Consider the following 14,246-nt stretch of genomic DNA (forward strand, 5'->3'; position numbering starts at 1 on the left):
CCAGGCTTAACAACCCCCACTCCTTCAATTGCTTGTCATAAGGTGCTCTAGACCCATCACCAGTTTCATAGCTCTTCTTTGGATGCATATCGGGAACGTACTAGGCAGAAACGACAGCAAACAGCTTTGAGAGTGGTTCTGCCTTAACTGTGGGAAGCCTCCCTGGGCTTTCTGCAGGCAGCCCTGCCACCAGTGTCCATGTAAGAAGGGCTTGGTGCAGGGTGGCATTTATATAAAAGCTTTCCCTTTGTGGCTCATACCTTTCTGGCACATGCAGTACTTTCTGGGATGTGCAGTGAGGATCTGTACGAACATGTCAGCATTGGTGGACAAACCTTGTACTTCCAGCAGTGTGCCCCAATGTCCATCCTGGCCTACATCAGGAATAGCATGGTCAGCAGGAGCAGAGGGGTCATTCTTTCCCTGTGCTTGGCACTGGTGAGGAAGCACCCTGAGTGCTGTGTCCAGTTCTGGGTCCCTCAGTTTAGGAAGGATGCTGAGATAGGAGTCTGTCTGGAGAAGGGCAACAAGGCTGGTCTGGAACACAAGTCCTAGGAGAAGTGGCTGAGGGAGCTAGAGTTGTTTACCCTGGAAAAGAGGAGACCCAGGGGAGACCCTATCACTCCCTACAAAAACCTGAAAGGAGGCTCTAGCCAGGTGGAGGTCGGTCTCTTCTCTCAGGCAACCAGCAATAGGACATGAGGACACAGTCTTAAGCTGCCCCAAGGGAAGTTTAGGTTGGACATCTGGAAGAAGCTCTTCACAGAAAGAGTGACTGAACGTTGGAATGGACTGCCCATGGAGGTGGTGGAGCCACCATTCCTAGAAGTGTTTCTAAGGTAAGACTGGATATGGCACTTAGTGCCATAGTCCAGTTGACAAGATGGTGTTATTTCATACGTTGGACACGATGATCTCAAAGGTCTTTTCCAACCTAGCTGGCTCTATGATTCCAGCAGCAGAATGGAGCATATGGATGCCGCCGGTGCAGCAGTGAAGCATTGGCACGCCCGAGAAGCGGGGACAGCCGTGCTGGCCCAGCACCGGGGCACTCGAGCGCTTTGGGCGGGTGGGAGAGGAACCACCTCTGACTTACACCGGGTGACCCGGAACGCGGCGGGGCTCCCAACGGGACGGATGAGGGGTTCCAGCGTCGGCCTTCCGGCCTGACTGAAAGACAAACTCGGACGCAGTCCTCCGCGGCGGGGGAGAGCACGTAGGGCTGCCCGGGGAAAAGCGGGGCCGTGCATGGGGCGACGGATGCGGGGCAGGCCGGGGACAGTCTCTGCCCGCTGAGAGCCGCCGGGACGGCTCAGCCCGGCCCGGCCCCGCCTCGCCAGGACGGTTCGGAAGGCATGCTGGGACTTGTAGTCCCGCGCGACGCCGTCCCGCCTCCAGCGGCAAAACTACAACTGAGCGAAACTACAACTCCCAGCGGGCCGAGGGGCGTGTCTCAGGCGCCGTGTCCGAGCCCTCACGGGGCGGGGGCCGATCCCGCCAGGTCGGGCCGCGCGGGCGGGGCTTCTCCGTGCCCACCGTTCGCTGGCGGGACTCGCCCGCCCTCGGCCCGGCAGCGGGGCAGGACGCGGCTGCCGCCCCGGGTTGGCGGCACACACCGCTCGCGGCTCAGCGGAGCGTGGGTCGGGGGCGGCTCGGCTGAGCGGGAGGCGGCGGCAGTGGGAGCGGGGCTCCAGCGCGGACACTCTCTGCCCGGCTCGCTGCCCTGCGCTTCCAGCCCGGCCGGCGGGCGGCTGCCTGCGGGGAGGTGGCGATGGAGAAGAGTTAGTGCAGTCACCGCGCTCCAGTGGCCGGGGAGAGGGCCGGGCCGGGCCGGCTGGTGCGAGGGACCTGCTGCCCTGTCGCCGAGAAGCGGCTGAGTGACCGACCGGCCGGGAGCGGCGGAGGGTGCGCGCCTGTGTGGTCCCGTCCCCCGCCGGCTCCTCCCGCGGGCGGGCGGGCGGGCGGCCGGCGCTGCGGTGGTTACCGCCTCCCCCTGAAAATGAAGAGGTGGTGGCAGCTGCTGCTTCGGGGTCTGGCTGCCGGGGGGAAACCTGGATAGAGGCTCGTAAAGAAGGGTGAAGAGAAAGTCGCCGCTCTCTGGTTCGCGAAGGGGGAAGCCGGGCGTTTTTCTTACCTTGCTGCGGGGCTAGAGCACAGCGAAGCCAGGGACGCCGGCGGGAGCCGCTCCTGTGCGCCGGGAGAGGGGGCGGGATGCGGGGGGGGCCCCGGCACCGCCGCGGGCCGTGGGCGAGAGCCTGCGGCGGGGCGGGGTGCGAGCGGCGGCGCTGAGCCGGGCGGCGAGGATGGTGCGGGGAGGGAGAAGTCCTGGCAGAGATCTAGCGGCGGAGAAGCCTCCCTGTCCCCTGCCTCCCAACCTCCCTCCCGCGGGGCCGAGGCGCTGGGGAGCATGAGGCGGCGGCGGGGACCTGTTGTGTAGGGGGAGGCGCGGGCAGGGAGGATGAGGAGGACCCGCTCCCGAAGCGCTGGTGTCTGTCGGCGAGCGGCCGTGCCCCGGGCTGCCACGGGCTCGGGAGAATCCCTTCCTGTGGAGTGCTGACAGGGGAGCTCTGCGCCCCTGGGTCTGCGCGGAGCGGCGGCCGCTTCCCGCTGGACTGCGGCTTCAGGAAGAGGAGAGCTTCAAGTGTTCTTCGGAAGCTGGAGTTGCAGCCTGGTTCCTTACTTGCCTTCTCTCTCCCCTCCCCCTTAATGATTTGTTTCGCGTGTCTCTCGAGGGAACGAACGTCTTAGGAATGGTCATTTTTAGCAGTGGAATCTGCTGCGCAAAGGAGGATTATAACAAATCTCTATGAATGATAGACTCGATTGCTAAACCTTGCCTTGACCAACCTTCTGACCCTCGGAGAAAAGTCTCAGGGTCTGCGTGGGAAGGAAAAAACCTTCCCATTTGAAAATAAACTTGATTAAAAAAGACTGATTTTTTTATTTTTTTTGAGAGCCTAACTGATTTATAATTACTTTTTTTTTTTTTCTTTTTGTCCTGTTTTGTGATAAGTTGTTTTTAAAAGGATTGTCCTACGTGGCTGTTTTGTGACTGGTGGAGGAAGGAAGGATCCCTCTCAAGTGTTTCTGATATGACAGCTTTGGTTTCTGAAGAGTTAAGTGGTGTTTGCATGATACACTTATTGCTAGTCTGGTAGCAGACTTTTCATCGTTTTATTTGCTTTTTTTATTAACTGGGGCTGGTGGAGAGGGCTCTCTTGGTCAGAAAAATATTTGCACATATATCTTTGTATATATTTTTGGTGGGGTTCTCCCCACATTTTACTCTTTCTTGATGACTCCTGGAGGTGGTAGTGGGCCCATGAAAGACTGTGAATACAGTCAGATCAGCACACACAGCTCTTCGTCTCCCATGGAGTCTCCCCATAAGAAAAAGAAATCAGTTCCCAAGAGAAAATGGGAGGTTTTTCCTGGAAGAAACAAATTCTTCTGCAATGGGAGGATCATGATGGCTCGACAGACTGGAGTCTTCTACCTGACTCTTGTTCTCATCTTGGTCACCAGTGGACTCTTCTTTGCATTTGAGTAAGTGACTTTAAAGACTTCATATATTCCTTCTCCTCCTCTAGTTATTTATTTTCTGGCTGAAAGCAAAATTAACGTTTTTATTTAGGAGAGGATGTTGACTGAATTCCACCAATATTGATTTATATAATTGAAAATACCATCTGATAAGATGCTGAGGGGTGCACAATACAGTTTGGGTTATCATACTCTGTGGAAAACTAATGAGAATTGAAGTTGCTTTTGTGGAAAACTAATGAGAATTGAAGTTGCTTTTATACCATAGGTTTCCATCTCTTGCTGGTGTTGAAAGAGGAGTGTAAAACAGCAGGTTTGGGATGACCAGGAAACGATGAGGCTCCTCATCTGTCAGTTACTCTGAGAATCAAAACTGGCACATGCAAAAATACTGACTCTTTGTCACAGAACTGAATGCAAGAAAGGCAGTACTTTTCATTAGTTGATTAATCAGGAATGATTTTGTTTTCTCTTGACGTCATTTTAATAGCTTGTAGATGAGAATTCGAAGTGAGGAGAAAAAAAAGAGCTGTACAATTTTGCATGTACCTAGCTTTCCACCACTAGGTAACAGCATTACTTTCTCTTTGTGATAACTTGTATGGGAGTTTAGTCTTAGTTTAAGCTACATTTGCTTTGGAGGTTTTGACTGTATTTTTTTAAATAAGCTTCTGGTGTCCTTCTAGGGCCTTTTTCTCTGTAGCTCTGGAGTCCTTTTCATCTGTATAAAGTGAACACACAGTGACAGCAAATCAAATGTACTGATTTTTGCTCTTATATTGTAGTAGTTAAATTAACTACACATGGCAGTAAAGAGTTAGGCACTTGATGTGAGCAATATTATGCAACTTTTATTTACTTATTTAGGAACCAAGTACAAAGAAGTTCACACTGCTAAAACACGTCCTATAAGAATAATTGAGTTATCTTAAAGTGTTAGTGCTCCTTGCCTGCTTTAAATGATTGTGGTTTGACTTGTGGCAGTAAAATATCTTCAAATTACTTTTTTTCTGCAATAATAAGAACTGTTATATATAACTAAGCTTCATTGCTGCCTCCAGAAATTGTTTTGCTAAGCAATACAGTTGAAAACCAAAGGTCATTCATTACTTGGTGTCTTCAAGCAAGAAGATAAGGACATTAACAAACCCTAAATTGTACCTGTTAAATGCAGATCATCTTAACAATAGTGATAGCAGTAAAGAAGGTAAAAATGCTCAGCAGGTAACCAGTAGCTAAATGTATATGTGAGCTCAGTAGATGAATTGTCATTAGTGGGCTCCAGGTTACTTTAGAGGGGTTTATTAAATGTGAATCTTCTGCAGACATTATGAAGCGGCTTGAGTATCATTTGAGTAGTTGAAATAACACAGACAATGATGGTATCCACGCTGCAAGTGTGTTTACTTTGCTGGTTTTAAATAGGTATTAAAGGTGTAACTTTTAATAGTATGATGATAGTATTGCATTAGGACTGGGTGCTACTCTCTTCTGTTTGCCATGATTAAGCTTTTGGAAAGCTTTTCTATGTGGGCTGACACTGCTGTCTGTGTGCAGTCTCATCACCTTCAGCACAGCCTCTGAAGCCTGCTGGACTTCCTGCAGATACCAGAATGTAAATGTAGGATTGGAAGTATAATGTTCTATTATCAGGATTGTACAACTGATTTATTAAGCCACCATTTGCAATTTATTTATATGTTTTAACACTTTGATCTTTCAGAGATAAATTTTCTTTGCAGCTGCATGATTCAGAACTGCTAAAACAGGATGAGCTGTTAGCTGTTCATCACCTTCTGATTTCATCACTACTGTGAGCTACATGCTCTACCAGAGTTGAATTCTGCAACTTTCATCGCGTATTGGAGAATATTTGCAGTGTAACCATATGTGATTGATAAGATTTGTAGTCAAGGATTTTCATATATACTTGGTGCTTATTCTTACTGGCAGTCTTAAAGCAGGGAGGAATCTTGGGCTTTATATAATAGAACTGTATAAATTCTCTGTGTATGTACTGGTCTTGAGTAATTATTGTATCACATGCACTCCTAAGGAAAATCAAAATAGAAGGTGACAATGGTATTTCATTTTTATAATGATAAGGTAGATTTTGGTCTTTAGAAAGCCCTTGCCTGAAAAATTATTACTCATCCTCTGAAGGCTAATTAAAAGCCAAATCTAAAGACTGTGAGAATGGTGTTCAGTATGTCTGTGATAGTTAAACTGCAGAGAGTTGTTAATGTTAGAAAGAGGGGAGTCTCTTAATGAAGTGTTACTTTCAAGCAGTTTCTACTTGTGTCTGTTCCTAGTAGTGTAAAGTTACTATTTATTGATCAGTGATAACATCCTGAGTGTTAAGTGTCACTGCCATTATTGGCTGATTTGATTATGGCATTCCTCATTAACCAGCCATTTATTGAATATGACAGAAATGTCTTTCAATCCTTCATGTGCCTGTGGAGCAGAGTGGTTTTTAAATCAAACTGTGCCCTGTGTGTCTGAAACGTAAGGTCAAACTGCCATTGAAGAGGAAGGTATCCTGTATGTTCTTGGAATTGTTTGTTCTTTTTTTGCTACAGTGGAAATAAATTCTTTTGTTCCCTTTGGTTTTGGAAACTTGAAAATGGGTACTCATGGTTCAAGTCATTCCCTAGTTACAGACTGGGAAGTGGGGGAAGTAGGAAAGATTACTTTGACAGCTAATTCCTTGGAAAGCATCATGCTAACATAAACAGTTGCCCTTTATACTTTGGCTTCGTTTGTTCCTTCAGTGTGATTTCCCTCCCTTCTATTTTACTTTTGACATCCATACATCTAGAGCTGTATCTCATGTGCTTTGGAATACTCTTCAGGGAAGAAATACATTTCTCAGAGTCAGCAAATCCTGTGTCTCCAAAAGCAAATGTATGTCACACATCTTGACCTGTATAGCTTTTGACATCGAGTCATGCCTTTGTAATCTTTGTTTCTTTATATTTATGCTTTTGTGCTTTTTTCCTGCCTACTTTCTCCAGCTCCTGCTTTCAGCTGATTTTATTCCTTTCTCTCTGTTGACTTTTATCTCTCATATACTCAAAGTACATCACCACTTCTTCCTTTTATCATTTCACTGTTCTTTTTCATTTTCAAAGAGATAAGCCAGAATTTGCTTAAAAGAAAAACAACAAACCATGTGTTTTCAAGCAGGTAAAATATTTATAAGTCCTGTTTCCCTCCCTTTCCAAAGGAAGAGGTTGCAAATAACAAGGAGTTTTATTTCTGTAACTTGTTTATTAAATGTAAGATGAATTATTGCAAGCACTTATGGGTCCTAAGAGGGATGCTGTGCTGAGTTTTTCTTAAAAACAATGCCTATTTTAAATTGCTCAAGATGAGACACCACAAATTACTGAATTTGTCTTTGAAATTTGGCGATGTTACTTTACCTTGAAACTTTTTTTCTAACCCTAACCTTGGGTTATTTAGCTGTTTCTTCTTTTTTCTTGTAATTCTGGCCTTGTGTTGCATTTTGGTTTTGTCCTTTGCCTTGCACCAGTACACAGAGATTTTTCCAAACTATTTAGCACTCATTTATCTAGGTAGTTTCATTTAAAGCTTAGAAAACAAATTCCTCTCCACAGAGCAAAGATAGCATCTGTAACTGAAGGACAGATCTGTTGCTGTGTGTAGCCAGTTCAACCGTTGCATTTACATGTATGTGAAGTCCTTTATTTGTGCAATAGAGGCAGAACTAACATACTTCATACTTACTGCACTTAGCTAGGTGTACATATTCAAAAGAAATAAGAGCTTTTTATGCTCATGGTCATTTGGGGTCCTGTTTCTGTCGGTTACAGGAAAGCAAAATGGAGCCTGAGTGACATATTTAACACAGTAGGATTTGTGGAACAAACATATTGTTGTTAAATGGCAAATCTCATGTGGATGCACAAGATCACAAGTTCCAGGGAGATGGCTGACAACCTCAGCTATGTTGCTACTGTCAGTTGCCCCTGGGTGCTCCCTTTCCTCTTGGGTCTCACTGGGCAGGTATCAGGAAGGAACATGTCTGCACCTGGGCTGCTTCAGCTCAGGCAGGCAAATTAAACTTCCCATAAAACGTGGGTTTAAGGGAAGATGCCGACTGAACTGAATTGACTCCGGCACAGTCGTGTTTTCTTCTGTCAACTTATTTGCAGGGTGAGTGGCTCTGGAAGAAGGTTGAAACAGATGGTAGGATGCTGGAAGGGCTGAAGCAGTGCAGCTTTTTTCTCTGTAAATGTGAATCAGAGCTCTATCACTTCTGATACCATTTGACGCTTGCACTGATTCAGCAAGCTGGAGGGTTTTGTAGTTTGTTTGTTTTGAGCTAACTAACACTTGATATTTTTAATTTTTTTTTTTTTTGGTGAGCATTTGTGTAATTGCATTTTCTTGCAAAAGATGTATGCTGGAAAATTATTTAAACTGAGGCTGTTTATGTGCATATGTGTGTACAAACCATTGATTTCTGTGCTCTCGCAGTTGCTGGCAACCTGCTCCATGCCTCCCACTTTGAAAACTGGTGTGACTGGAGGACATTCATGAGTCACACTTTCTGATGCTATGTGTGGATTGTTCAATATTGAACTTCTGTGGTGGAGTGGTGTAACTTGCTGCTCACTGCGACAAACCTCTGTGTGTAAACACTGTTGTCAGTAAGCTGAGCATTTTCACTGTGGTATCAACAACCCTTCTCATCTTATGGCAGGCCTTTTCTGCTCTTGCAAGAGGTGGTCTCTTAGCATGACATTGTATGAAGTAGGTGGAATGTTCCTCTAGTTACATCCTTTATCTTTGTTCCTCTGCTCTTAAGACAAGTAAGTTACTTGTGTCGCTTGATGACCCTGTCCTTAAAATACGAGTTCTTAGAAGAAAGTGCTACCAATTCAACTTCAGCTGTTAGAGGCTGCTCTAAACTTATAGGGCATTTCTAGTTGAAGATATCAAAATGGATTTTAAACCAAAAATCATAGTGTATAAATGAAAGTTATTATTCAGTGAGAGAACTGCATTATTTTCTATGTGGAAGGCAGTCACTGCCTAATTGTGCATGGTGACATAGGTGAGTGCAGTGTTGAGTAGATGTTTTTTTCACCCAGTTTTACTTGGTTGTTTTTTTTTTTTTATTAAACCTGTCAATAAAATTAAACCAGAGGAATATTTCTGTTCCTTATTTAGTCATGCATCTCTGATAACTTAGTGAAAAAGACATGGAATACAGTAAGTCTAATCTTTAGGGTTTATGCTTTGTATTGAGCAAATGCTTTCTAAGGGACAGTATGCATTCCAAGCAGAATGTTTATTCTTTGCACTTAATTACCCTGAAAATATTAACTGTCAGAATCAAACATCTCCCATGTACTGAGTATATCTAAAACTTTTTTCTTGATGAGGGACTTTTCTTCATTACAAAATAAGAATCTCCTACGTTTCTCAGTGATCTGAGCAAGGGTGTCTGCTGAAGTTTCTCCCTGGTCAAGAGAGTAGTTTTGTACTACCATATCTCAAAAGTAGCATGTCATTGAACAGGTATGTCAGTATAAACTTGTAAACTTGCTTTGAATGAATTGTATGATATAAATTAAAATCATTCTGCCCAAAAATTAACTAATGGAATTTGATATTAGGTCATGCACTTCTCTTTTTAAAGGCTAGGTCTGTTTACATGGAAATGGACAATGATTAAGTGCTTCATTTTTCAGAGTATAATTCTGTGAGCATAACAAAAGGAAGGATAACCTCTCATGTTTTCAGAAGTCGTGTCTTTGCTTCCCCTGAAACTGCAGAAACTTTTAATGGTTTTGTAACACCAACCTGCTTTTCAAAGCAGCTTTTTTTCTTTCTTTATGAGGGTGTTTGATCTGTTGGTTTTGTTTTTGTTTTGGTTGGGGATGTTTTTTTTGTATTCAGCTTAGTTGATAGCCTTTATCTGCTGTTTCATGGAGAAGTTTTGAACACTTTTTAAAAGTTTTTCTACTTATATTTCCATCTTTTCTTTATGGAGGTGCAGGAAAATAAAAATAGGGACTATAGTGGTATCATGGGATGTTGGCTTCTCAGATACTATAACATTTGGGGACTTCGAGGAAATCATTGTGTAGCTTTGAATCATTAATACACATGCATCTTCAGAGTGAAATGTAACATTAACAGTCAACTTTGCCATCCAAAGCCTTGAGAAATTCAATCACTGCTGGTGGGTGATTTCTAGGCTCACCATAAGTGTTGTAGATAGGCATAAATCCTTACCTGGAATATTTTATATTCTTTCCAGAGTAGGTGGAAAAATGTAATTTTAATAGTTTAGTTCTTCTTTATATATATATACACACACACGCATACATGCGTGTGTATGTATGTATATGTTCAAATGTTTACAAATGCTGTGGCTAATACTTCTCTACATCTTGAATCTCCAGAATATGAGTTTTGACTTGTAATCTTGTGACAGTTGTTTGATACAATCTATCTTAATTTATCACTGAAAAGTTTGAGGTTTCTATTGTTGATACCTGCGTATTATGCCTGTTTTATTTTGTCCTTCCCTAAGTAGGAGCTGGTGTCCCTTTGTCTGAATGAATGTTTGTTAAAGGTATAAAATGTATCTTTTGGAGACTAGTGTAGTCATGTTAAATAAGTTTACACTATTGAAATCTCTGTCTGTTCTTCTTGGAAGACTGGTATTGTCATGTGGCTGTCTGGAAGTTTTCTCGTATCAACTCTGCAGAAATTTTAATTTGTGTTTTAAAGGAAAGATGGTCTTTCTCAGGTGTTTTTTCAAGCTGGTTTCTAAGGAATCATGTTGTATGTTTAGGTTCATGTGAAATATTTGTTTAATTCATGTTGAAAATTGGACTAATTATGCAAAAAATACCTTTGCTATATGATTTAATTTCTGTCATAGCTGTCATGTTGCATTATTATTTTGTAAATGGCATTTCATACAGAACAAAGTATCTCAGTGGATCTGGAAGACCAAGAAATTTTCTTTTGCGTGTGGACAGGGGGAGGGAAGGCAAAATACCATATTAAAAAATATCTGGGTTTTTTTGTAGATTTTAACACCTAAGTTTTACTTTTTAAATAGTTAAAAACCCCAGCAAACTAAAGTTTCTAATGGAAATGGTCTCTCCATTCTAGTGTAGCATTGAACTGTTGACTGTAACACTCAAACACGAACTAATTACGGAGAAAGTGAATATTGCTGCAGAAGAGGAGAAATCTGAGAATATTTTTAACTTTCTAAGCTGCATGCTTGTTTCAAAATGGCCCAGTCAAAAAACCCTACAACACTAGCTTAAAATACTGGAACATTTTGAAAAATTGCTTAAAAAGTTGAACAGCTTTATCTAGGAAATTTTTCTTATCCTGCTAGGTTGTTCTTGCAAGGGAGGCTGTAGTAGCTGATGATCACCTCAGGTGTAGGCTACTAGTAAAGGTTTGCACAGAGTGCAAGTTCAATTTCAAGCAGTGCAGTTCATCTTTCATGTGACAAAGCTGATGGAGAAAAGAGGAAAATCTCCTGAAGTCAGCTGGAACTACCAAAAGTTTATTAAACTTCATATAGTTACAGGTCATTTGTATTTCAGAACTTAATACAAAACTGTAAAGTGGATAAATTTTTTACAAATCAAAGAGACAATTTGAGAAATCAAGAGGAAGCCGACATGTAATAGCCCCAAATAAAACTCTGTTTATGTTTCTCATGTTGCAGAAGTACTAAATGATGCTAACATAAAACATACTTAAGGAAGAATGCTGAAGTTGTTTTGAAGTTTCAGTTTGGGGCAAAACACGCCCTGTCCCTTACTGTGTGGTTTCTGTTTGTATTTGAGCTCCTGCTCATATGCAGTGAATAGGCAAAGGGGGTGTGCATCAGTGGAGCTCTTACCCAAATGGATCCTGGAACTTCAGCTGCTAAGTTGATAGTGTGCTGTAGTGCTATATGATTATATATGATGATACAATTCTGTGTATGATCACTTCCATTTCATCAGTGTCCATAGGGTTTATTCACATTAATGTGGGATGGTGCCTAATCAGGTCTTACATAAATGAGCTCGGTTAATGAGATCACAGCTGGTTTTGTTTTATGTTTTTTCACCCCTGCTGTCCCCTGAAGTTGCTTATTGCAACAAATACTGGCGATGTGCATTTGTTGTAGTAAATACGCAGTCAGTTCAGCTGCTTCTATAAATTTTACTCTTATTTTAAAAAATAAACTATGAAACAAATCAAATAGAATACTGAAAATCAAACTGAAAACCAAACACCTGAACTCATAAGCTGATGTATACAAAATCTGAAGTGAATTTTTTAGTTTAAGTGCAAAATAACGTTTTTACACTGTCTGCATTGAATGAATCTATGAAAATAATTTGAAGGCTTTAGTATACATTTCTTGTACATATGATCAATATATATCAGCTCTTAAGAGCAAGGAACAGATATATTAGAATTTACTAGTATTTTAACATAAATACTTCGTATAATACTACAAATTATGAATGTCGATTAAAAATGTGCTCAGGAATTGGAAGCTTCCTCTTCCCGCCACCTTGCAAAAGGAGTACCAGTACAAAATTTCTCTGATTTTGATAAATTTTGTATCCCCTCTTTTTTGGACTGTCTGTCTATATCAGGAGCTTGCATGTCCATTGCACTTGTGAGGTACCCCACTGGTTACGAATGCCATGATTCTGGGCAGAGAAGCAAATGTCAGATCAGCCTGTACTTAAATTTTGCTGGCATGCTTGTTTGTGTACATGGTGTGGGTTTTCATGTCACATCTATGGATGTTCCTTAATAAACACTTGTATTAGCAAAACGGGTTTTCTAGTGTGCATTAGTGTATGGAAGAGTTAGAATTGTTCCTTATTTGGAACTGTGTAGAGCAGTTAAAATTACTACAAAGAAAAGTAAAAGCTAGAATAGCTGTGACTTGTCTCTCGTTAGCACTGTAACTCAATGTAATTAATAAACTTGCTTCTCGAGTGTGATTTTCTTAGAATTGAAGCTCATGTGTCTATATGAGGAAAAATAGAGTTTTAAAGATACTTTTATTATTTAACATGATTTGAGCTCTTTCTAGGGCTGAGAGGCACGGGGTGTGGGAACAGCAAGTAAACTCTATCATTAGTCAGGGTAGATGGGTTCATGAAGTGTGCTGCATGGTGTGATACCAAAGATTGGAGTGCACGGTTAAAAGAGGATATTCACTTCTCATTTGCTTCAGTGCATTAGTTTGGAGAAGAGAAAGCTCATGGGGGAATCCTATTTAATAAGTACCTGACTGGGGAGAGGGAATGAAAAAAAAGAGCCTTGGACCCTTCTCAGTTGTATTCAGTGACAAGACACAAAAAACATTACCTTTAAAACAGAAGAAAGAAGGGTGGGGTTTCTTGGCTATTTCTTTTTTTTCATCTGCTTGCCTGTTTTGTTTTGATTTGTAGGGTTTTTTTTTTTTTCCTGTGAGGATGATTTGGCATGGGCATAGGTTGCCCAGTGAGACTATGGACACACTGAAAACCAACCAGATATAGACCTGAGCAGTCTCCTCTAGCTGACCCTGCTTTGATCTGGAGAAGTTAGACTGAATTTTCAGAGTTCCTGTCCTACCTCAGCTGCTCTGTGTTATCTGTGAAAATCAGAGAACTTACCATAACACAGCAAAGCAAGATGTTTTTCATCTAGCAAGATAATTTTAATCTTTTGATGACTCATTTATCACCTGCATACTTTGAGACCTTCAGTTTTATCTAATAGTAAAATGTGAACTTAAAGTCTCAATCTAACAAAAGTGGAAGTCATAGCTGTTCTTTCTGACCCTTCTCTTTTTTCGCATTTGAATGTGCCTTTCTCAGTTCAAAGAGCATTTTCTAACAGTTTTTTGGGGTTCTTTTCGTGGTTTTTTTCTGCTGTTCTCAACCGCTTTGCCCTCTACTATTTATCTGGCTTTTGCTGAATTAAAGTTAGTATTTTATTTTCTTCTAGATAACTGCACTAAATTTAATAAATTTCGTACAGAAGAATGTCTCTGTATACAGTTGTTCCAGCAGTGTTGTATGTTCATCAGGTTGCCTTAGTCTTGCTTTCATAAATTTTTCTCTCCTTCTATCAATATTCCTAGACACTTGTTCACTTTAAATAGGCTAAGATCACTGTTGCTGTAGAAGGGGTTTGAAGGCAGTAAAGTTGAAAGACTGAATTTTTCTCTTTCCATAGTCATAAAAAATGAGGGTAATCTTTTTTTTTTTCCCCCCTGTAATCTTCACTGTTTGCCTATATCATTATGCAGACATGTGAAATCATGGGGTCTGTCTCCTAGTGCTTGAGCCAGGTCAAAAAGTCCTTCAGATGCTGCAGGTTCAGCTTTCTCCTTGAGCCTGCTACTTGACAAAACCAGCTTCAGATCAGCTTCTGTACCTTAAATGATAGTGTGTTCCAGCTTCTAAACTGCTAGATATGAATGAAGTGGTTTGTCTGAAAAGCTGCTAAAGCTGGATTACTTATCATTGGGAAATGGAAAACACCCCAGATATGTCAGATTAGTCCAAGCTCCCTTTAAAGGGTGATTTGCTTAAAAAATTAAATGTGTAAATAATTCCAGCAGGGCAGGTGTCCAGTTCTGGATTAAAAACTGGAAATAAAATAATAAGAGAAGAAATCTTAAATGATAC

At 41.9% G+C, this 14,246-nt stretch overlaps 1 protein-coding gene across 6 annotated transcripts in view; it reads left to right on the plus strand.

Annotated features, from left to right (window-relative positions):
* The first annotated feature begins 1,974 nt into the window (after positions 1 to 1,974).
* Positions 1,975 to 14,246, plus strand: part of ZDHHC14 (zinc finger DHHC-type palmitoyltransferase 14) — a 93,799-nt gene continuing 81,527 nt past the window's right edge. For 4 of the 6 annotated variants that reach the window (XM_041469814.1, XM_041469818.1, XM_041469817.1 and 1 more), the window contains exon 1: positions 2,692 to 3,546. In XM_041469814.1, coding sequence (XP_041325748.1) covers positions 3,296 to 3,546 — 251 coding nt within the window. In that variant the 5' untranslated portion in view covers positions 2,692 to 3,295. Of the gene's footprint in view, positions 2,101 to 2,691; positions 3,547 to 14,246 lie in introns of those variants that run through there. The other 2 variants (XM_041469816.1, XM_041469815.1) reach the window with 2 other exon arrangements.

Source organism: Pyrgilauda ruficollis, unplaced genomic scaffold (genome assembly GCF_017590135.1).
Source record: "Pyrgilauda ruficollis isolate IOZ18807 unplaced genomic scaffold, ASM1759013v1 scaffold24, whole genome shotgun sequence".
NCBI lineage: Eukaryota > Metazoa > Chordata > Aves > Passeriformes > Passeridae > Pyrgilauda > Pyrgilauda ruficollis.